The sequence below is a fragment of the Budorcas taxicolor genome, chromosome 9 (assembly GCF_023091745.1).
Source record: "Budorcas taxicolor isolate Tak-1 chromosome 9, Takin1.1, whole genome shotgun sequence".
In the NCBI taxonomy this organism is placed as follows: domain Eukaryota; kingdom Metazoa; phylum Chordata; class Mammalia; order Artiodactyla; family Bovidae; genus Budorcas; species Budorcas taxicolor.
This window is the reverse complement of record NC_068918.1, coordinates 24,062,751-24,087,075: the sequence shown is the minus strand read 5'-3', so window position 1 is coordinate 24,087,075 and position 24,325 is coordinate 24,062,751. Positions and strand designations below refer to the sequence as shown.

General features: G+C 36.7%; 1 protein-coding gene across 1 annotated transcript in view; it reads right to left on the bottom strand.

Moving 5' to 3' along the window:
• Positions 1-8,673: 8,673 nt before the first annotated feature.
• CEP85L (centrosomal protein 85 like) overlaps positions 8,674-24,325 on the bottom strand; it is a 132,079-nt gene continuing 116,427 nt past the window's right edge. Inside the window, exons 11-13 of the mRNA XM_052645508.1 lie at positions 20,958-21,062; positions 18,826-19,057; positions 8,674-8,877 (exon numbers count right to left, since the gene is read on the bottom strand). Coding sequence (XP_052501468.1) covers positions 8,714-8,877; positions 18,826-19,057; positions 20,958-21,062 — 501 coding nt within the window. The 3' untranslated portion in view covers positions 8,674-8,713. The remainder of the gene's footprint in view (positions 8,878-18,825; positions 19,058-20,957; positions 21,063-24,325) is intronic.

The following is a 24,325-nucleotide window of genomic DNA, read 5'->3' as shown; positions in this document are numbered from 1 at the left end:
GAAGAATGGTTATCTTTGTTTCTATAACAGAAATATTGAAGAATTACTCAAAGCAAATATCTTAGAACACAACTCTTATTTCCAATGAAAACTGTTTATTGAATGTGTACCAGGTATTATACCACTATGAGGCATAGAAGGATAAGGAAAATATGGTTAGACCAAATGCCATCTGAAATGAACTTTGAAGAGTAGAAATGGGAGGAAATTCATTTTATATGAGAAAGAAGCATTGACTGAATTGTTTTTTTTTTTTTTAGCAGAGCTGAATGTCCACATTGATCAATGTATGTGATCAATATATTTTGACCAGATTAGAGAAACAGAAAAACTTTAAAAATGGGATGAAGAAAAAAAAAAAGCTTAAATGTCAAGGATTTCCTTAGACAATGAGAATCACTGAAGGTTTTTGAGAGCCTGATTAAGACTGCCATTTTGACGATTCAGAAGCAGACATGCAGGATATATTTTAAGGGGCAGGAACTTAGTGAAGTAAATATGCTACTGAAATAGTTTAGGAAGGAAGGAACTTTTGTGTCGTGATAGCACTTCTTATTAGTGTAAGACCCAAGTCTAGAATAACCGCACCCTACATCACTAGAGCAAACAACTAGGACAGATCGAAAGTAACAAAGGACAATACCCCTGCAAACAACATTTTAACCAAGAAGGGATGGTGGAGTACCCGTTATCAGGCTGGATTTGTCTGAGACTCTGTACTCTCAATGTAGGGGGCCTGGGTTCGATCCCTGGTCAGGGAACTAGACCCCACATGCTGCAACTAAAAAGATTGAAGCTCCTATGTACTGCAACTAAGACTGGTGTAGCCAAGTAAAATTTTTTTTTTAAAACACTGGTGGTTAAAATGTCTTATTAAGATTTCTGCTTCCAATAAATGCAAACTAAAATTCAGATCAACCCTCCCTACAAATAACAATTAGAAAATGCTGGGGAAAATTCTAGTTGAAGGCATCAGAGAGGTAATGGTGCAGTAAAAAAAATATTACAGGTTTAAGATCCAGTACAAGGAAGAAACAAAAAGTTTACCCTGGGGTTTGGGGCTATTTTTCCTTTAGGAATATTTGCCATTTCTGGAAGAAGTAACTCAAAGAGAAACTGGACAGAGCTTTCCTTATATTTAGGGATCCAGGATATGGGTCAGCAAAATTCTACAAATAATAAATAATTTTGGCTTTGAGAGTCATAGTCTCCTACAACTATTCAATTCTGCAAGTTTAGCTTAGAAGTAGCTTAGGCAATAGGTAAACAAATGGACACGATTGTGTTCCAATGAAACTTTATTTCCAAAAACCAAGTGGTAGGCTAGATTTGGCCTGTTGGTTATTGCTCACCTAATCATTGGACTTGAAAGTGAAAATTGGACTCCACAGCTGTTTTAGGAAGGGAAGCACTGGCAAGTGCCCTTTACTTTGAGTTGGGGTTTTGCTAGGTGAGCCAGATACAGGGGGGAGTCTCCCAAGGGCTCAAAACCCTTGCTCTAAATCAACTGAAGCCCTGAGTTGATTAGGCTGATTAGTGCCCCTAGCCCTACCAGAAGCAAATTTAAATCCTGTCTGGAGTAAGATAACATTATCTAGAGCCTTAAATATTTTCATATAAAATATTCAGCTCTGAAAAAAAAAACCCAGCTATGTGAGAACAAAAGAGTGTATTTTAAAAATGAAGAGAAACAACAGATAGTAGAAACAAACTGACTGAGGACACAGATAATGGGCTTTAAAATATTTATGCTTAATTTGCTTAAGAAATCAGTGAAAAAATTGATAATGTTGAAAGAAAACAAAAAATTCTAAGGAAGAACCAAATGGAAGTTTTAGAACTGAAAAATACAAAACCTGATATTGGCAACTCTGTGGTTGGATTTCACAGATAATTAAATATAGCCAAAAGGAGAAATAGTCAATTAGAAGATCTATCACAAGAGAACATTAAGAATGAAGAGAACAGAATAGTAAAGAACGTAAAACACATAGTGGGTAAAAGAGAAGATACACGTAACTGGAGGCACAGTGATAGGGAAAGAGGAACCAGGACAAAAACCAATATGCAGAGGAATATGACTGAGAAACTTTTAAAGTCATGAAAGGTACCAAGTCACAGACTTAAACTACTTTGCTGAGAAGGGATGCCAGCTGTTACTATACGCTTCAATGACTGTTCTCCAGACTTGTGCATATATACATAGATGGAACTGCATTCACTATTTAAGTTGCCATTTTGCTCCTCTTTTAAGGCCTTGAATTTGTCCTTACAAAACCTCCACAGCTGGCTTAACGCCCAAAGAGATTGTTATCCTCCAGGAACACTGGGGCTAGGAAACAACTATGTCCAGTCCTGTGGCCTGAACCCACAGAAGGGCAGAGAGAGGACAGACATAGGAGAGATTAGCAAGAGGCCCAAGGGACGGAGGAAAATGTAAGTAGGGTTTATTATCACTTTACATGTCCCATTAAAGGCCCCACAGCCTCCAAGGATGACCTATGCTATAAAAACCACTTGAAATCATTCTTCCTTCCTGGGGCTAACAATAGGTATTTGCACGTCTCTGGAGATTAGTATGTCCTACAGGCTTATTAAATGCAAAGTCTAATAAGACAACATGCCTGCTCTCAGAGAGTTCAAAGTATGATGAGCTCTTTATGCTGTTCAGAAACTATGGCATAAAAGATTAGTGTCAAGAAGGGTGAAACCAAGAGCTTCACATCAAGTGTGGATACTCATGGAACACAGGTGGGAGCATGACAAAGGACAATGCTCACCCCAGAGGGGAGAGAAACAAAAGTGCCTCTGGTATACAAAGGAAGTCTGATACACCATCACACTGTTGTCTATGAAATGCTACTCCATCCTCCCCAAAGTATTAACATATATTCGATAATCAATTAAAACCTGAGGTTAAGAAAGAATGCTGTTTTTCAACTCCAGGTAGACAACTCTTACTGACAGATCCTGGGCTACACCCAGCTTTTGATTATTATGGATAAAACCACTGTGAACATTCATTTACAAGTCTCTTTTTAGATGAATGTTTGTATCTATCTCAAGTAAACACCTAGACTGGAATTTCCAGGTCACAGAGTAGGATAGGTGTATGTTTCATTAAAACTTCTATTATAAAGGAATCTATGGAGATTGTGAAGTGAGACTATGTTTAAGTAAAAACCGGTGGCTGAAATGGGAAGCTGTTTTTTCTTTTTGTGATCACACTGAAATTATCAGGGAAAGCAGTTTTATTTGAACATTAAAGAAATCTTTGTCACAATTTCAGTCCTCAAATGGGCATCTCCTTAAATCAAGGAGACCATCTTAACTGACATTATGTTAAGAGTGCTATTTATTTGTAAACGATTTGCTCTACTGGATCCATATGCCATCATTTTGCACCAACACTAAGACCATATTTACTCCTCTTTTAAACTGAGTCCTCTGTATTTCTACACAGAAAGACTGGCTGGTTGGGAAACAGGCCTAAAAAGGAAGCTCAAAGTACTGGCAAAATCATTGGGATGAACCCCATCAAAAGCCTTTGCTGACTCCATTGAAACTTTATTTTTAAAAGCAGATCAAAATAATCACATTTTCTTATAAAGCAGAAGACTCTTCACTAATAACCTTGGAAATACTCAAGGACTTTATCTATTCTGTTTTTATTTCCAAGTCATTTGCTACAGCCTATGGGGTCTGTAATGCATGCTTCTTTTTCCTGTTAACTGAATTAGATGCCTCATTAAAAACTCTTGACAGCAATGCCAAGTTAACTGGACTAGAAACCGACGCTGCTAATCCAAATGTTAACCAGAAGGCAACATTAAGGCACATATGACTTAGAACAAGGACCCAGGGCACCATCAATCTGAGAGCCTCTGCAGAGCAATCTTTTAACAAGGTCTTATTTGTTTATGTTTCAGAAAGGTTTTAATCTCTGATTAGAAGGGAGGAAATAAAAAAGATTTACCTTGGCAATCTTTCAGCAATATAAAAAACTGAAATCTGATTTTGTCTGTTGGAAAAGTAGAGAAGACTCTTGATTGAAATAAGAATTTTAGAAATTCAAAGTAGAGATACAGTTCTATGAGCTGAAACGCATAGCCATGCCTTGTATTTATGCCATCAGAAAATCTCAGTGCCCTTTTAAGGAACAGGCCTGACAAAACGCTTTGCAATGACTGAAAAGAAACCCTCAGACAGACATAGGAGGCAGAAGTAGCCCTGTCCTAGTAAGATTTTTTTCTTGCATAAAGAAAACTTTGAAAGAGTCAAGCCAGCATATTATTGTCATTGAGAATTCAGAGTGTGAAATTTCAAATACATTTTTATGTCAACATTAGGCACTTGGTAGACATAAATCTTTTATAAAAAATTTATTTCTCTGTTAATACAAATTCCAACATCAACAAACAATAGTCCAGTGGAAAAATACTTAGCCATTAACATTGAAAACTTTTTAAAATTTAATAAATAGAACTTTGGCATTCAAAATTCTAGCTGTAAACCCTATTAAAAAACAAAAACCAAAAACAACCCCTTTACAAAAAAAGAGGCAAGGATAATAATCAGAAGGCATAAGCCAACCAGTGGCTTCACATTCTTTTTACAATAACTGTATTTCAATTAAGTCATGACTATCGTATTTACACATGAGGTATTCTGAGTGGTTCAAAAACTGAACCTAGTTTATAAAAACCACCAGTCATAGTGACTGATGGTATACTCTGCTGTGCTTTTAATGTAACCACCTAGCACCTTACTACTTCTTGTCATCACACCAATGTGATGCTGAATTTTATGTTTATGTACTTAAATAACTATTTATACAATATATATATATACACACACATACACACAAATGACTACATTCCAAAGGAGTTTCCTGCTCACTAAACAGAGAAAAGGCTGGACTCCAAAGACATGTTATTTGATAACTCCCTTTATGTTTATTAAGGTATCTACCTAGTAACGAAAACTGCTCCTTGCTTTAAACAAAAATCCTTAATCAAGTCTATTTACAGAAAAACAAGGTGCAATAATCACCAACATTCTTACAGCTCATGTAAATAGAAATGAATGCTTACTGCAGGCAAAAAGGCACAAAAGGTTCTTCATGTATGCAGTTGCAACAGTGTTATTAATGACATTGATTTGAAACTACATTCTTAATATACTCAATGCTTCTTTTAAATAAGATAAAAATCCAAATATCCAAAACCTTTCCCTCTTCATGATTAAATGCAGGTTATTATTATACAGCAATTTCCAGCATGACATTTTGGGGTGAAGCTAGAAATTTTATGTTTTGTGAACACTGGAAAAAAAACTGTCAAAAATGGAAACAAAATGAATTAACTTTGGCTCTGAGACCTTTAGCTACTGGCAGTTTCAAATGACATTGTCTGAGTAAGCATGGTTATGAGAATTGCCTATTTCTGTAATTACGTATCTACAATGATACAAAGCTGCATAAGATAATGCCAAAATCCAAAGATGTGCCTGAGCTGAACTACGTGATGTGAAAATATAGTCCAAGTTCTCAGCTACTATATTGTTCAATGAACTATTACTGATATTGAAAGAACATTCTCCTAATAAAGTAGTTCCTTTAAAAATGCCATCTAAGATAACCCTATTAATAAGTCTTGAACTATGACAAAATTTCTAATCTCATTAGTCATTCATTATTGTACATTATTGTGGAAACGTACAATATCCATTTTACCAACACTTTTCAGCCCTTGAGATTGTCTCAAACAAGCTATTGAAAGAAGTCTAATTCAGCTTAATAAATTGTCATGACCAAAACAAATGTCACTAATATAAAATATGGTTAACATTGAATACTGACTCCTATTTCAAACACAAAAAGGGGCCACACTTATTGGGAAAAAAAAAGAAACAAACTCAGGCAAGGCTTACCTAAGTCAATACTTAAGCAAATTTCAAATAGATTTACTTTAAAACTTAGATTAATTTTCACCTCAGTTAGATAATCACTGTAATAACTCCTAAGAATATCCTACTTCAAACTAGGACACGACACTATAGAGTTTCTACTTGTCCACCTTACCTAGTCTAACAGTAAAATCTTTGTTTTTAAACAGATATCATTATTCTTACTATTCTAACATAAAAGGTTGTCTTGGAGAAGGGAATTTTCTGAAAAATCAAAATTAAATACTGACAAATTAGACTACTAATAGCTTTATTTCCCCCCAAATTCCCTCCAAGGCTGTCTGCTTATTATCTAGGACCCTTTACAAAACCCAGACTCCAAGAGATTAACTGTCTGTAATTCAAGGTTATACTTAAACTATTTCATCTTAATTCTCCTTTTCATGGAGGCGATACATTTTCGAAACTTAAATATATCAGCAGTAGTTAGTTAATTTTCTGTTAGGTTAAAATTTTTTACCCCAAGATATGTGAATTAAGTCAAATTTTTTGAGTTTTAGAAAACTTACTTTTTAAAAATATAAATTATTTTATCACAACAAAGGTGGAAAACAAAGTATCTACAGTGGTCAAAACAAATGACCAAAAGTTTGTTTAAACAACACTAATAACCATAAAACTCCCAAACATATACATTTTAGTAAGGACCTAGTGATCCAAATCAGTGATTATGTATTTGCCCATTATCACTATCATTTTAGGGTACCTTTATTTTCAAAACCGTGGAGGTTGAGGGTGGGGGGAGGGGATTCTATTCAAAGAGAAGGTAAAAATGTGTGCTACACCTATGGATTATCTATTTAGATGCTAATTATCTACTTTACTGTAAACGACCATTTTCATAGATATTAATTTTTACAAGGCAGAATTCTTTGTACCAGATTTTTGGTATAAATTTACTACTCCTTGATTGTCTTCAAACCACCCAACACTCAAAAACAGATGAACATCTTAGAAAGCCAAATTTTTGCTAGTGACCACGTCCCTCCTTTTTAGCTTAAGGACCGTGGGAAGCAGAATCCCTACAATGCACTGATTTCTTAGTGTCCAGATCCTAAGACATTAAATGGCAGGGAGGACTCAGGCACTGAACAAAAGGGAAGGCTGATGTCCTTACAATGTATTATAACTGATTGCTGAAATGTAACTATTGAGTAACTGTTGAGAACTGTCTATAAGTCAAATTCTGAGCTGAATGTCTTCCTGGGTAGTTTCTTTGAAGGTCTATCCCAAATATGTTTTCACTGCTGAAATTATTCAGGAGCATATTTTTCTAGGAGCAGCCTTTATACCATTAATATAAGTCTGGCAAGAAAACAGACATGTGATCTGCTCTTGCCCCAAACAATATTCTCCAGCTTGATTTTCATCCCTTGTTCCCTCTACCTATTATTTGTCTTGATCTAAATGAGACTTGGGGCTGTATCAAGAGATAAATCAAAACCAATGTGTAAAGGACAATGATTGCCACAACTAAGTACATTCAAAAGAATGTACTAAATGCTCTGAAGGTAATCAAATATATACTCTTTCCAAGACACAACTAAAATAGGGAAATACTCATTTGGAAGTTTAAATGACTGCATGTCTATTAAAAAAAAATCAGTTGTATTTCATAGTGATATCCTAAACCCCAGAACAACAACTAACCTGGGCAAGTTTATATTCTATGAAGAACCCTGTTTTTAATGTACTTTACCTAATAAAAGGAATTTCAGTATCACTTAGGTTTAGACTTTGTTTTATGCTAGTGACAATTCAGATATAAAGAATACAGGTTGATTTTTTCTTAAAGTGGTTTCAACTTCAAAACAGATACAAAACTGTTAAAAATGTAACAATTTGAGATTTGGATAAATAAGCTATTGTTCCAGAGTCATTTTGTTCATTTTACAATAATGATCTGAGGCCTTAGGTTTGCATTAATTGTATATGGCTTTGTTTACACTGATATATATATATATATAATCTATAAATAAAAATTGTAAATAATAAGGGACATGTTAAAATTAGTTCAGATTATGTTAAATCACCTTGTAATACATAAATTATAATGCTAACGGGATTAACCATCACATCGGTATTTCACACCTCTTAGACGATTCACAATCACTCTGGAAAAATCGCCGACCGAAAATCAACCCAACCCCACAACCTCACCATCTCAGCACAGTGATTGTTCAAAACACAAAAGGTTTTGCTGCTGTACTACTGTTACAACACTTGCCTGGTGTGGGAACTCTTGCTGAGCCAACGCTTGAAAACCCCAAGTACAACACAAGCTTCTCCATGAAGAAAAAAAAAGAAGCACAAGAATATAGTGTGTGCCCTTCTCAGAAGCTTTGCTTTGATCTTAGAAATCCTTATAATTTTGTAAGTAAGTACACATGCACACACACATACACAATTATGTGATTAAAAGAAATTCTATCCCTTTATCTGAAGGGCACTCTTCACAGCTTGGTCCTACAATCAGTAGTTTGAGAATACAGGTGTTTTTTTTTCTTATACATTTTATCATATTTTTCAAATGGCAATTTAATTTTTTTTGCCTGATTAGATAAGCCCCTTAGAAACTTTCTCACATCCCAATTCTTCTGCAACAGAACAAATCCACAGAAAAAAACCTACGCAGCAAGACACATGTCACTTGCAACTTTCTATCATGGCTCCTGAAGAGAAACATGAAGAACCTAACACAGCAGCACTCCGCAGTGGGTCGGTATTGCTGTGGGCCCAACACTGGTCACTGGGTAACACAGCTGTCTCCCATGTCCTGAGCATAGCGGTCTGATATTGTGGTCCGTAAGTCATCTATGTCCCTCCGTAACTGGCATACATCTGACAGTTTTTTAGTGAGTGCTTCTGGGCTGTGGTCATTCTCAGTTTCTTCAGCTGAACAGTTCATTGCTGTGAATATAGAACATGGAGAAAATTTCACATTTTTTGGTAGCAAAGGCATTTTAGGATTTTTAGCCTAATTATCATTGGAAATATAATGCTATACACTCAGTACAGGTCAAGCTCAGGTTTAAATTTTGCATTACAGTAAATGGATCTTATCTACTTGGTCCTTTTAAAATTTTGCTAGTGAAAATGCATAAATTCATACAGTGATACACACAAATTCAATAGGTTTAATGGATGACAATATTCCCAGAGTAAAAAGGAACATGCTAATAGCTCTCTTCAAACCCAACTAGAGACAAAAATCTGAAAATCTTTTGGGTGGTAAGGGGCACTATCTTATATTTTTACAGACTGCAAAGTATTAAGAATTGAGTGTGTGAGTGTGTGTGTGTGTGTGTGTATGCTGGGATTCCAAACATCTGAATTCCAAACGATTGAATCAGGCTGAGAGCCAACTGCCCAATGGCTAAATCACTGAGGGTAATGGCTGAGTTCAGAATCAGATAACATTTTATTTTAACAAATGCTAATTTAACTGTTTTATTTTTCATGATCCATGATCTAGACACTGTACTGAGTGCTGAGGTCAGCAAAGTAATGCACCTGGTGGCTTATTCTTAATGATTTACCTACTTTTCATAAAAAAGCAAATTCAGTCAGGTGTCCTAGGTAACCTCCCACGACACAAAGGCTACAGTAACATTAGGAAGAGAACAAGATGGCCTAACTGGAGAGGGGCCAGGCTCTCTGAAGAGGCCAAGAAAGCAGAATGAACACAGGTATACAGAAACAGAAAGCAGAACAGTCTGATATAAACTGAGAAACATCAAGAAAACCAGTCACCAGCTCTAAAACGGGTGAGCCTAAGCTATGAGACAGAGGAGTGTCAAGAGGCGAGACTAGAGAGGCGGGTGGGAACCACCTTGGTGTCTGCTTGAAGGGGCGTCTGAGGAAATCCGAACTATGGGTTAAACGATGGCTCTGGCAGCAACATAAAAGATGGATCGGGGGCTCTCTAGGACCTGAGGGTTCTTTGGAAGGAGAGCGTGAGCGAGGGAGCGGGCGAGCTCCTAGGAGGTGTGGGTGCAGGGAGAGAGGGAAGGCAGCGGTGGCAACGCTGGGGAACAGCGGATTCCGGCCGGAGCCACAGCAAGGGAGCTCACAGTGGCGACCCACCGTCCTAAGCACTCTCTCAAGTCCGGCCCGCTTGGCGAGGACTTCTGTCTCCTGGCCCAACCTTGTCAGGCAAGCTGGGATCTACGAGTGGAAAGGTGACCAAGCCCAAAGAGGAGAAAGACGCTTCTAAGGAGATTAGGCCCTGAGCCTTTGGAATGGGAGCACTGACTCCAAGACCCTAGACTGCCAGAGGACTAACCCTGGGAGTATCAAATAGTGAGAACTCACACGAAGGAAACCACTTGAATACAAGACCCGGCATCATCCAACCACCAGTAGCATCCTGTGCAGGACACCTCATCTAAACAACAAACAAGACTACAAACCCAATCATCAGCAGACAGGATCACCACCTCAGTCAGCCTTACCCATCAGAGGAAAAACAAATAAACAAAAACGCACACAAATCTCACCCTATACGAAGCTTACACTAACCACTGGACCAACCTTAGGAGGGCAGAAACCAAAGAAAGAAAGAATTCAACCTTGAAGCCTGGAAAAAGGAGACCTCAGACACAGTAAGTTAAAAAAAAAAATGAAAAGGCAGAGAAATACTACACAAATGAAGAAACAAACTAGAAACTCAGAAGTCTGAAGAAATGAAGAGGAGATAGGCAAACTACCTGAAAAAGAACTCAGAGTGATAGTAGAGATTATCAAAAACCGTGAAAACAAAATGGAGAAAATGTAACAAGAATCAATCAACAAAGACCTAGAAGAATTAAAGAATAAACATACAGAGACAAACAACACAAGTACTGAAGTTAAAAATACTCTAGAAGGAATCAATAGCAGAATATCTGAAGCAGAAGAACGAAATCAGTGAGCTGGAAGATAAAATGGTGGAAATAACGTCTAAAGAGCAGAATAAAACAAAAAGAATGAAAAGAACTGAGGACAGTCTCAGAGACTTCTGGGACAATATCAAAAGCACCAACATTCAAATTATAGGGATCGAGAAGAAGAAGAGAATAAGAAAGGGTATGAGAAAATTTTTGAAGAGATTACACTTGAAAATTTCCCCAACATGGAAAAGGAAATAGTCAATCAAGTTCAAGAGGCACAAAGAGTCCCACACAGGATAAACCCAAGGAGAAACACGCCAAGACACATACTAATCAAACTAACAAAGACTAAAAACAAAGAAAGAATATTAAAGGCAGCAAGGGAGAAGCAACAAGTAAAATATAAGGGAAACCCCATATGCTTAACAGCAAATCTTTCAGCAGAAACTCTGCAGCCAGAAGGGAATGGCAGGACATATTTAAAGTACTAAAAGGGAAAGATTTACAGCCAAGATTACAGTACCCAGCAAGGATCTCATTCAAAATTGATGGACAAATAGAAAGCTTTTCAGGCAAGCAAAAGTTAAGAGAATTCAGTACCATCAAACCAGCTATACAACAAATGTTAAAAGGACTTACATAGTCAAGAAATACAAGAGAAGAAAAAAGACCTATAAAATCAACCCCAAACAATTAAGAAAAATGGCAATAGGAACATATATATCAATAATTACTTTAAATGTAAATGAATTAAATGCTCCAACCAAAAGACACAGACTGGTTGAATAGATACAAAAACAAGACCCATATATATGCTGTCTACAACAAACTTACTTCAGACCCAAAGACATATAGACTGAAAGTGAGAGGATGGAAAAATATATTCCATGCAAATGGGAAGCAAAAGAAAGCTGGAGTAGCAATCCTCGTATCGGACAAAATAGACCTTAAAATAAAGAATATTACAAGAGATAAGGAAGGACACTACATAGTGATCAAGGGACCAATCCAAGAGGAAGACATAACAATTATAAATATCTGTGCACCCAACATACAAGCACCTTAATACATAAGACAAACACTAACAGACATAAAAGGAGAAGCTGACAGTAACACAGTAATAGTAGGATACTTTAACACCCCACTCACACCAACGGACAGATCATCAAAACAGAAAATGAATAAGGAAGCCCAAGTCTAAAATGATACATCAGATGAGATGGATCTCACTGACATCTTCAGGACATTCCATCCAAATGCAGAAGAATACACCTTCTTCTCAAGTGCACATGAAACATTCACCAGGATAGACCACATCTTGGGTCACAAATCAAACCTTAGTAAATTAAAGAAAACTGAAATTGTATCAAGCATCTTCTCTGACCACAATGCTATGAGACTAGATATCAATTATAAGAAAAAAATACTGTAAGAAACACAAACACATGGAGATTAAACAATGCGTTTCTAAACCAACAGGCTACTGAAGAACTCAAAAGGGAAATCAAAAAATTTCTAGAAACAAATGACAATGAAAACACAACTCAAAACCTATGGGATGCAGCAAAAGCAGTCCTAAGAGGGACGTTTATAGCAATACAATCCTAACCCAAGAAGCAATGAACACAAATAGACAACCTAACTTTACCTAAAACAACTGGGAAAAAAAACCCCAAAAACCCCAAAATTAAGTCATAAAGATCCAAGCAGAAATAAATGAAAAAGAAATGAAAGAAACAATAGTAAAGATTAATAAAACTAAAAGCTGGTTCTTCAAGAAGATAAACAAAATTGATGAGCCTTTAGCCAGACTCATCAAGAAAAAAAGAGAAGACTGAACTAGGAAGAAATAGAAATTATGAACAACCCAATTACAACCACTGAAATTGAAGCTGTGAACGAAAATCTCCCAAAAAACAAAAGCCCAGGGTCAGACAGCTTCACAGGAGAATTCTATCAAACATTTAGAGAAGAGGTAATGACTATCCTTCTAAAACTCTTTCATAAAATTGCAGATGAAGGAACACTTCCAAACTCTTTCTACGAGGCCACCATCACCCTGATACCAAAACCAGACAAAGACAACATAAAAAAGAAAACTACAGGCCAATATCACTGATGAACATAGATGTAAAAATCCTCAACAAAATTTTAGCACACAGAATTCAGCAACACATCAAAAAGCTCATACACCATGATCAAGTTGGGTTTATTCCAGGAATGCAAGGATTCTTCAATATATACAAATCAATCAATGTGATACACAATGTGAAATCAATGTGAAAGATAAAAACCATATGATCATCTCAATAGATACAGAAAAAGGCTTTGACAAAGTTCAGCACCCATTTATGAGTAAAACTCTTCAAAAAATGGGCATAGAAGGAAACTACCTCAACACAGTAAAGCCATATATGATAAGCCTACAGCAAACATTAATCTCAACGGTGAAAAACTGAAAGCATTCCCCCTAAGATCAGGAACAAGACAAGGGTGCCCACTTTCTCCACTGTTGTTTAACATAGTTCTGAAAGTCCTAGCTAGAGCAATCAGAGAAGAAAAAGAAATACAAGGAGTCCAGATCAGAAAAGAAGAAGTAAAGCTCTCACTGTTTGCAGATGACATGATACTGTACATAGTAAACCCTAAAGGTAGTATCAGAAAATTACTCGAGCTAATCAGTAATTTAGCAAAGTTGCAGAATACAAAATCAATACACAGAAATTGCTTGTATTTCTGTATACTAACAATGAAAAATCAGAAAGAGAAATTAAGGAATCAATCCCATTCACCATTGCAAGAAAGAGAATTAAATATTTAGGAATAAACTTACCTAAGGAGACAAAAGAACTGTACACAGAAAATTATAAGACACTAATGAAAGAAATCAAAGATGACATAAACAGATAGAGAGATATTCCATGTTCCTGGGTAGGAAGAATCAATATTATAAAAATGATTATACTACCAAATGCAATCTACAGATTGAATGCGATCCCATCAATGGCATTTTTCACAGAACTAGAACAAAAAATTTCACAATTCATATAGAAACACAAAAGACCCAAAGAGTCAAAGCTGTCTCAAGAATGGAACTGGAGGAAGCAAGCTTCCTGACTTCAGATTATACTACAAAGCTACAGTCATCAAGACAGTATGGCACTGGCACAAGAACAGAAATATAGACCAATGGAAAAAGAAAGCCCAGAAATAAACCCATGCACCTATGGGTACCTTATTTTTGACAAAGGAGACAAGAATATACAATGGAGCAAAGACAGCCTCTTCAATAAGTGGTGCTGGGAAAACTGGACACCTACACGTCAAAGAATGAAATTAGAACACTTCCTAACACCATACACAAAGATAAACTCAAAATGGATTAAAGACATAAATGTAAAACCAGAAACTATAAAACTCTTAGAGGAAAACATAGGCAGAACACTCAATGACATAAATCAAGCAAGATCCTCTATGACCAACCTCCTAAAGTAATGGAAATAAAAACTACAGTGAACAAGTGGGACCCGATTAAACTTAAAAGCTTTTGCATAGCAGAGGAAACTATAAGCAAGGTGAAAAGACAACCCTCAGAATGGGAGATAATAACAGCAAATGAAACAACTGACAAAGGGTTAATTTCCAAAATACACAAGTAGCACATACAACTCAATGCCAGCAAAACAAACAACCCAGTCAAAAAGTGGGAAAAAGACCTAAACAGACATTTCTCCAAAGAAGACATACAGATGGCTAACAAACACATGAAAAGATGCTCAACACTGCTCATTATTAGAGAAATGCAAATCAAAACTACAATGAGATATCACCTCACACTAGTCAGAATGGCCATCATCAAAAAGTCTACATACAATAAATGCTGGAGAAGGTGTAGAGAAAAGGGAATGCTCTTGCACTGTTGGTGGGAATGTAAACTGATACAGCCACTATGGAAGATGGTATGGAGATTCCTTACAAAACTAGGAATAAAACCACCATATGACCCAGCAATCCCACTCCTAGGTATATACCCTGAGGAAGTCAGGGTTGAAAAAGACACATGTATCCCATTGTTCATTGCAGCACTATTTACAAGACTAGAACATGGAAGCAACCTAGAAGCCCACTGACAGATGAATGGATAATGAAGTTGTGGTACATATACACAATAGAATATTACTCAGCCACAAAAAGGAACGCATTCGAGTCAGTTCTGATGAGGTGGATGAACCTAGAACCTATTATACAGAGTGAAGTCAATCAAAAAGAGAAAGATAAATATCATATTCTAATGCATATATACAGAATCTAGAAAAATGGTACTGAATAATTTACAGGGCAGCAATGGAGAAACAGACATAGAAAACAGACTTATGGACATGGGAAGAGGGGAGGAGAGAGTGAGATGTATGGAAAGAGTAACATGGAAACTTACATTACCATATGTAAAATAGATAGCCAATGGGAATTTGCTGTATAACTCAGGAAACTCAAACAGAGGCTCTGTATCAATGTAGAGGGGTGGGATGGGGCAGGAGATGAGAGGGAGGTTCAAAAGGGAGAAGATATATGTGTACCTATGGTTGATTCATGTTGAGGTTTGACAGAAAACAATAAAGTTCGGCAAAGCAATTATCATTCAATAAAAAAATAAATTAAAAAAGAAAATTAAAAAAAAAGATGGATTAGGGATGGGGGGTGGGGCACAATGGTTGCCAGAGAAACCAGTCCAGATGAAAGACTATTAAAGCTTCAATTAAGGCAAGAGTACGGTGGAGATGTGGCAGCAGGAATAAATGTTACAAGTAGGAAGGGGCTCGCAGACATGATGAAGTTTGATTACCAGGCAGCTTGGAAAGGGGCCCAGGGATTAGGCATAGGACACAGATGGGCGAACGAGAGGGTGGAGGATAAAATCTGGGTTGGGTTGATAGCTGTATAGTGGTTCTACTCATTGAGAGGAGGAACAGGTTTAGGGAGGGAAGAAAAGTAGGTTCTGTTTCAGACATATTGAGTCTGAGATACCTATGAAACTGCTGGTTCTAACATACAGGTGAGTAAAGTCAGGAGCCCAAAGGGGATGAATGTTTAGGCAGGGTGAGAGAGAAATATCTTTAGGGGTCAAAGGTACAGGGAAAACAGAAAACAAGTGGGTATGTACAAGATTACTTGGAAAAAGTAAACAAAAACAAAAGACCAAAAACAAAAGTTTCCAGGAGAACTGCCAGTGTTTACGTGGTAGAGAATTTCACAGACTGAGGCTGAGCAGTCATAAAAGTAGAAGCAGAACCTAGAGAATGATGTCACGGAAACCACGGAGGCAGCGCTTTAACAAGGGTGAGGTGAAATGTCAGCAGACAGTTGCTGGGGTGATGAGCTAAGGATCAAAAAAACCTCCGCTGTTTTTAAGAAATTAGCTGGTTGGTCAAATTTTCACAAGGCCAGACTATAGGGTAAGGATTCTGGGGTTAAACCCTAACAGACTGGAGGGAGTATACATGGTGGCAAGGTTGCTGAATCTCCCTTTCACTCATGTTAGGATTGCTCTCTTATCCTAACACTGAAAAAGGTAATAAATGCGAGATAAGCAGTGCAAAGGTAGAAGGTTACAAAATAACCAAAAGGATGGCCAGCCCTAAAATGGTGGACAAAATGAGTCTTTTGTGTGTAAGCTTTTATTTCTTGCTCCAAGAGATGACTGCTAACTTCCAACTCCCCATCATCACCCATCAAACTTCTCTTTGAGATTCAAGCCAAACACCCCCATGGAGGCTTCACAGCCCCTCCCAGGTAGATTTGACTGTTTTTTTTCCCCCTGTGCTCCCACTGCCCTCTCATCACATTTCAATTACAGAACTTATCTCAATGCTCCAATATTGTGGCTGATGTGTGAGCAGGAACTGTGTTCAATTTATGTGCATTATCAGCACTTCAGCGCTGGGACTATAGAAGGCATTTGATTAATGTTTACTGAGTGACTGAATACACTTAAACATTGAAGTGTTTTAAAAACCAACTAACTGGATAAAAAAATGGGCACAAGACCTAAACAAGTAATTCTCCAAAGAAGACATACAGATGGCCGATAGGCACATGAAAATGTGCTTAATGTTGCTAATTATCAGAGAAATGCAAATCAAAACTATAGTGAGGTACTATCCCACACCAGTCAGAATGGTCATCACTAAAAAGCCAACCAACAATAAATGGGGGTGGAGGAAGGGGAACCCTCCTACATTGCTGGTGGGAATATAAATTGTGCAACCACGATGTAAAACATTATGGAGGGTCCTCAAGAAACTAAATACAGAACTGCCATGAAAAGAATAAAATAACATCATTTGTAGCAACATGGATGGACCTAGAAATTATCATACTATACGAAGCAAGAATGATTAAGACAAACACCGTATGGTATCATTTATAAATGGAATCTAAAATACAACACAAATGAATTTATCTAAAAAACAGAAACAGACTCACAGACACAGAAGACAAACATCATCACCAGAGAGGAAAAGGGGAGAGGGATAAAGAAGGAGTATGGGCTTCCCTGTGGCTCAGACGGCAAAGATCTGCCTGCCATGTGGGAGACTCAGGTTTGATCCCCGGGTTGGGAAGATCCCCTGGAGAAGGGAATGGCTACCCACTCCAGTGTTCTTGCCTGGAGAATTCCACGGACAGAGGAGCCTGGCAGGCTACAGTCAGTGGGATGGCGAAGAGTCAGACACGACTGAGCAACTAACACATTCACTTTCTTTCATGGGATTAACAAACTACTATATGTAGAATACAACAAGGTCCTACTGCATAACACAGGAACTATATTTGATATCTTATGATAACCTATAATGAAATATATATTTTATATGTATAACTGAATCTCTTTGTTGTATATCAGAAACTAACACACAACCCTGTACATCAACTATACTTCAAATTTCTTTCAAAGTGCTTTCTATATACTCACACTCAGATATGTGTTCTTACATTCGTGAAAAAAAAACTCTGCTGACATTTACATGATCAGGAGTTACAGTTACATGATCAGGAGTATTACTTGGTTTGCCAAAATAACTATTATGATACAAGACTGTAGAATCTCTTTGATGAAACTGGAAATAAAACTAGTCTCCACTCAGTCACATCGTAATCATATTATTAAGTAATTACTCAATACCGCATGTTCGTATAGAAACATTATGGTCTTATTCCACTCATTTCTCCTTACTGAAGTCCATTTCCTCTATATTAAGATGAGACCAACATATCAATATTATAATGATTTTGGGCCCTTATGTAAGTTGAGTGTTTCAGCAAAAGGAGCAGAGAAGGGACCAGACCCTAGGACAGTACTGAGGCAGCTCTCACCATCAGAGTGCAGCAGGGAAGAGCTGAGGCAGAATGGGCGGGTGCTACATGGAAAGGGACAAAGCCAGCAGGTGCGCATCGCAAGGACAGCAGAGCTCCAGGCACGAAAACTGGCTCACGCGGCAGCCTCGGCACCTACATTAAACAGCTGCCGCAGAACATACGTAGGAAAGCTTCTAAGTATTTTCTCTCGGATATTTTACCAGCAGACTGATGGATGGGTCATTAATTTAATACAATCGCCACATGAAAGCAAAGAGAATCATCACTTTTAGAAAAGTAATCAGAAAATCACACTTAACTACTATTCTGGTCACATACTGAATTCTGCACAGGCAACATCTCCTAACTCATCCATATATGTGGATTTATAGGCATTCTTCCAAGGGGCAGTCCCTATCAACTATGACCCTCCTGATTTTTATAAATACAATGAGGCAAGTTCTAGCTATTAAGCAGTGACAGGTGTTCAGAGCCACAGACTGATTCAGAAATTTATAAATCTAAGTAGGAAGGGAGATAAAAATAAATAGGGAAAAGACAGACGTTTCTAATTCAAGAAGATATGTTTCTAACTGTTAGGCAATATAGTTAGGACAAGTCATTAGCCACTTACATCTGATTCCCAGTAATAAAGAAAGATTAGGCTCCTTGCCCTGAGCACGCTGATTAAGAATACTACACAATGCCTTCAAGTCAAGCAAACAATAGGACATTTCCTTGAACAGCTGATCAATCACACTCAAATCAAAGAGTGGCCTTTTGGAAAGAACCGTCTGCTGCCTGGACTGTTCTGCTTCCTGGCCCTGATCCAATAAAGAGCAGGTCTCTTCTGTTTGTCTTTGGTTCTGCATTGGATAAAGAAAACAAAAATCAGGCTGTCAGAACAGAGGAAAGGTACTCAAAAGCCATAAAGGTTGACATTCTCCCACCCAAGTCTATAAACAAAACAGTGAAGTCATATTACATGTACAGTAACCAAATTTAACTGCATACATGCAGTAAGAAAAATAAAAAGGGAGAGAAAAAGAATTAAAATACTGGAAAGCGTTTCTCTGTGCCATCTGATGTCCGAGGGTAAATCTGAGAGACGAAACATAAATTCCAACAGACTCAGTTTCTAGGGAGTCTCCCAAGGTCTCATATTGAAAGTACCTTGGTTGTTATGTAATTTGCTATGAGATTTGTCCCCAGAATAGAAAGAACTGCAAGGAAAATTGAAACCTCATCCTGTAGTTTTATTGTTAGCAGCAACAGTGATTTACCTAATCTGAAACTATTGTTTTGTACATTGAGAGAAAAGTATATATGTTACGGTGTTGATAGGAACCAAATTTTTCAGTGTAAGAGGAAAAGAAAAGTATAAAATCAAAGATGAAGAAAAAAGCCCAAGCAACTCTCAATTGTTAAATCTGAATTAGAAGTATCAGTATGAACTCATGATTTATTATGCTCAGAAAAAGCTACACTCACTTATTCCCCAAATTACCACCATTTATTCCTCATCCTGAAAATTACTAATTAAAGGTAAGTTTGACTAACTTTCCAGGTGGTACTGGAAATTTCAGAAAAGCCAAACAGCTTGGGTTAATGAGGAAAATATAATTTTTTATAGAAGAATGCCAGCTAATAATTATAAAAGGCATGATATAAAAATTACTTTTAATTGTCTGATGAGTCAGATGATCATTGGTGGATGTTAAAACCATCAAGGGAAAGGGTGCTGGCACACTGGATATTCACACACTTGCCTACATACCAACCCCACAGATCTGCTGATTGCAGAGGCTAGTGTTACAGTGGAAAGAATCAGTCTGTCACCACCTTAATCCAGTGAGACCGGTATTTGTGACACTTAGTGGGATAAGCAAACACATATAATTTGATGATGTGAAAAATACCTACAAAGTATTCATGCCAAAAAATGTTTGCAATGAGTCTAATATCCTTAGCTTTAACTTCTAGCTTACAAGAAATACAGGGGTAGAGAACAAGATAAATGACACCATGAGGAAGCAATCAGACAAATCCAGGTATAACAAATCTGAGTCTGTAAGACAAAAGGCCTGATTTTGTTAAGGAGAAGAAAAGAACTTTAGGTTTAAAAAGCAAAATGAAACACAACACATGGTCTTGATTGATAAACTGGTTTTAACATTTGGGGAAGAAAGGTGGGAATTTTTGTAAGACAGGTATTACCAAACATCAAGGAAAATTATTCTTATCTGGTGGGACAGTGCTGAAATGGCACTGTCCCTAATTTTTGGAGATGTATTTCTAAGTATTTAGAGGAAAGTGTCACGATGACAACTCAAAAACTAAAATAAGGACTTTTTACGTAACATGTCATTAAACACAAGCCAAATATTAATATTTCATCTCATAATTAAATGAAGAAAGTGATCTGTTCCATAGATGATGTGTCTACATTTTACTTTCCTTAAGGATTGTCAAGGGTAACTTTGTTTATATTCAATTTATGCATCATAACTTGGGATCTAATCTCTCTGTAACAGCTGACTTTGCTGTAGTTAAGTGTATGACATTGTTCCTAAGACAATACAAAACTAAAAGTTTGTCTTTTTATTATAATCTTATTAAGAAACCCAATGAATTGAATTAACTGGCACAACAAAATCAAGTCTTCAATTAAAAAATGATTTACAAATATGTATAAAACAGGCATTTCCTGTAACTTCAATAGGTACTGAATCATCCTTGAAAGTAATCTGAATTTCTTCTACTCACATCAAGCAATGTTCTTAATCTCTGAAGGTTTCTTTCTTTCTTCTCCAGCTCGTCCATCATCTTTTGAGTAGTCAATTTTTCTTTAGAAAGTTTCCCTTGCATAGACTACAGTAAAGAGAATTTGAAAGCAAAGCATGTTAATACTTCAAGCATAATGCAATTAGGTAGGCAACCAGGAATACTGGCTCTGAACACTTTAGATGTCCTGACTTCCCCAATCCCTTCGAAAATGAGGCCTCCACTTCTCAACTTCTAGAGTAGATAGTTCTAAAGAGTGCGGGAGTGGGGAGGAAGGAAAAGTATCATCTTTACCAAGTAAGTTTTAATTCTTGGTAAAACATGTTAAATCTAAAGGTGCAGTTTGACGCTATATTACAAACAGTTTTTATTTTACTGATTCTCATTTACATACTGGGAGTGTATTAGCAAATCTATACTTAAACAATTGAGCAGGAAAAAATCCGCCTGCAATGCAGGAGACGTGGGTTTGATCCCTGGGTTGGGAAGATCCGCTGGAGGAGGAAATGACAACCCACTCCAGTATTCTTTTCTAAAAAATCCCAAGCACTGAGGAGCTTGGCAGGCTACAGTCCCTGGGGTGTCAGAGAGTCAGAAATGAGGGAGGCGACCATGCATGGCACAGCATACTTAAAAAACAAAACAAACCCTTTTTCTTATGATTAACAAGCTACAAGATGATAAGATCATAAGACTATCCCTGTTTTCCATTATTTGAAACACAGGTAAACACCCCTCTTGGTGTATAGTATTCCAAGCAGTGAATATAATGTTGAATTCAAGCCAAAGGTCTATTATAGGGCTTAGATAAACTAATCTCTCTCTTAATTCTATTACAAAATTATAAATTAACCAGATATGACACTACTGTGAGAAAACCTTGAGTATATCCAAGCAGAATATAGGATATTTTAAGAGCTCTTGGGTTATTTCAGCTTATAAATCTGATTTTCAACAACATACCACAGAAGAACTTGTTAAAAACCTTGTACTTATCAGTGACTTTTTTCTATCAACTCTTCTCCTTTTAAACCACAAGATCAATAAATATGACTAGAGATTTCTTTTTTTTTCCCCTTCAGGTCTGTATTTAGTCTCAACACTGAAAATACTTCAGAATGTTGACCACCTAATTAGCACACACTTACTTTTCCCCCCTCACATTATCTCTGGGTGGAATAAGAGAGGATGGTAGTCACCGGTGGTGAGATAAGACTCTAAATATAAAACAGTTTTCTTAGTAACAGTATCTAACCTTTTTGGTTTTTAATTTCATTTGTCTGCTAAGCTCTGTAAAAATATTACATTTAATAACTCAAAAGTTAGATACAAATGAATCAAGCTCTATAACAAGTACATTTTATTTCAAGGAAAAACTTGTTTTATATTCTACAAAAATGAGCTCCACAGCACAAAGTCTCATGGGCTATTTGAAAGTATATATTTTTGTGTACTGAAATTCCTTTGTAACTGCACTTGACTGAATCAAAATCCATTTGATTGAATGATATGTTGGGATTTATTTACCTAGCCAAAAACTGATACTTACTGGCATGACAAGATTATTTGGCTGGAATCCAGAATTTATCCAAAATTTTCTTAAGATTTATGACTTTATTTTATTAATATTGTAAAGAAAGTCACCACAAATAAACTACTCTAAATCTCATTTTAACAATGAAAACTGAATCCAAAAGAGGTATTTTCATATGGTGTAAAACAATTCTTTAAAAGACTACAGTTTTTTATTTTTATCATGTTGAATGTGACTGACTAGCTAATAAATCTGATTAATGTATTACCACATAAACCTAAATTTAAATCAGTGAAAGGAGAGCCAATCTTCTTCACCAGAATGAATCAGAAATGTTTGGCATGAGTGCTGTTTGGCACCAGAAGGAAAATTGAATTTGGGAACAATATTAATATCAAGCTTAACATGTTGTGTTGGTTGGGTTCAAAGGCACTAGCCAAGTGGTCCTTTAACTCTTTCAAGTTCACAGATACACTTATTCTAATAAGACCAAATGCTGTACTACTTATAGGATAATATTAGGTGTGAACACTATAGCTGCCTAACAGTTAACATTTCAGCTAAAAGATTACTTCTCTATTCAAAACTATATGAAAAAGCATGTCTAAGAAAAAAGCAAGGGCAGGGGAATTTCAGCTAAGCTTAGAATTACTGAAGTTAAAAATAAACTAATTTTTAAATGTCTACAATTTCTCTTTAAATTTCTTGTTTAATAATGATTTAAGTCTAGTTACTAACCTAAACAGGTCTGTATCACAATCATTCCTGGAGTTGAATGTGGTTTTAAATTCATTTGTTATTAATATTTTGATTTAAATATCCAGAAATGCTAACCATTTTTCTCCCCCTAAATACAGATAGCCCAAATGAAGAAAAACCAAATGTGCCTTACTCAACGTATTCTACATACTTCACAAACCTAATTTAGGACAGAATATTTTGAAAGATTCTTATATTAGCAGTTTTGCTATACAAACACACAGAAGTAACCAACCTCACCTCACCCCATTCCACACACAAAAGAGCTTCACAAATACATTTCTTCATATAATCATTCATTTAGCAAAAATATATCCACATCAGTGAACAAAACAGTCAAAAACACTTAGTCTTTCTGGAACTTGTACTAGGAGGAAAAAGGCCAAAGAATATAAACATAATAAATATGTAAGTTATGTAGTATCACATATTAGAATTTGCCCAGTGCTTTGGAGAACTGTGTGGTGATGGAGTGGGGGTGGAATGTCAAATGCGAAAGAGTAAGGGCCCATGGAAAGGATGGCATCTGAGCAAAGTCCCGAAGGAGGTGAGGGACTGTGTCCCACAGGTAACTAGAGAGCATGTTTCAGTCAGTGCGAAGGTTCTGAGGCAGATGGGTGTCTCTTCTGTGTGAGAAGTAGCAGAGAGCGAGGATGACAGAAAGCAGTAAGAGATAAAGTCATTATAAAGCCTTCGAAATAAACTTATCAGGGGAAACAAAAAGGCACTTTATTCCTCTCAAGGAGCTAATAATGCCACCATATCGTAGAGTGTAATGTACTAAAAAATTTCACTTTAGGGACAAAATTGCCAAATTGCACTTCGAGGTAACTTGAGTATAAGGTGCTTTCCACAGGAGATTAGTTTCCCAATGTGCTCCAGCTTAACTATTCTTCATTCCAGGAAAACCCCTTAAAACAATTCTCTCCCCTAAGGCTTATCTTAATACAAGGAACAAATCAGACTAACATTTTTTTTTCACTTTGAGGTAGCCAGGATTAATGCCCAAGGCACAAACTCTGAGGTCAGACAGACATGACGTAGAATGTCATCTGAG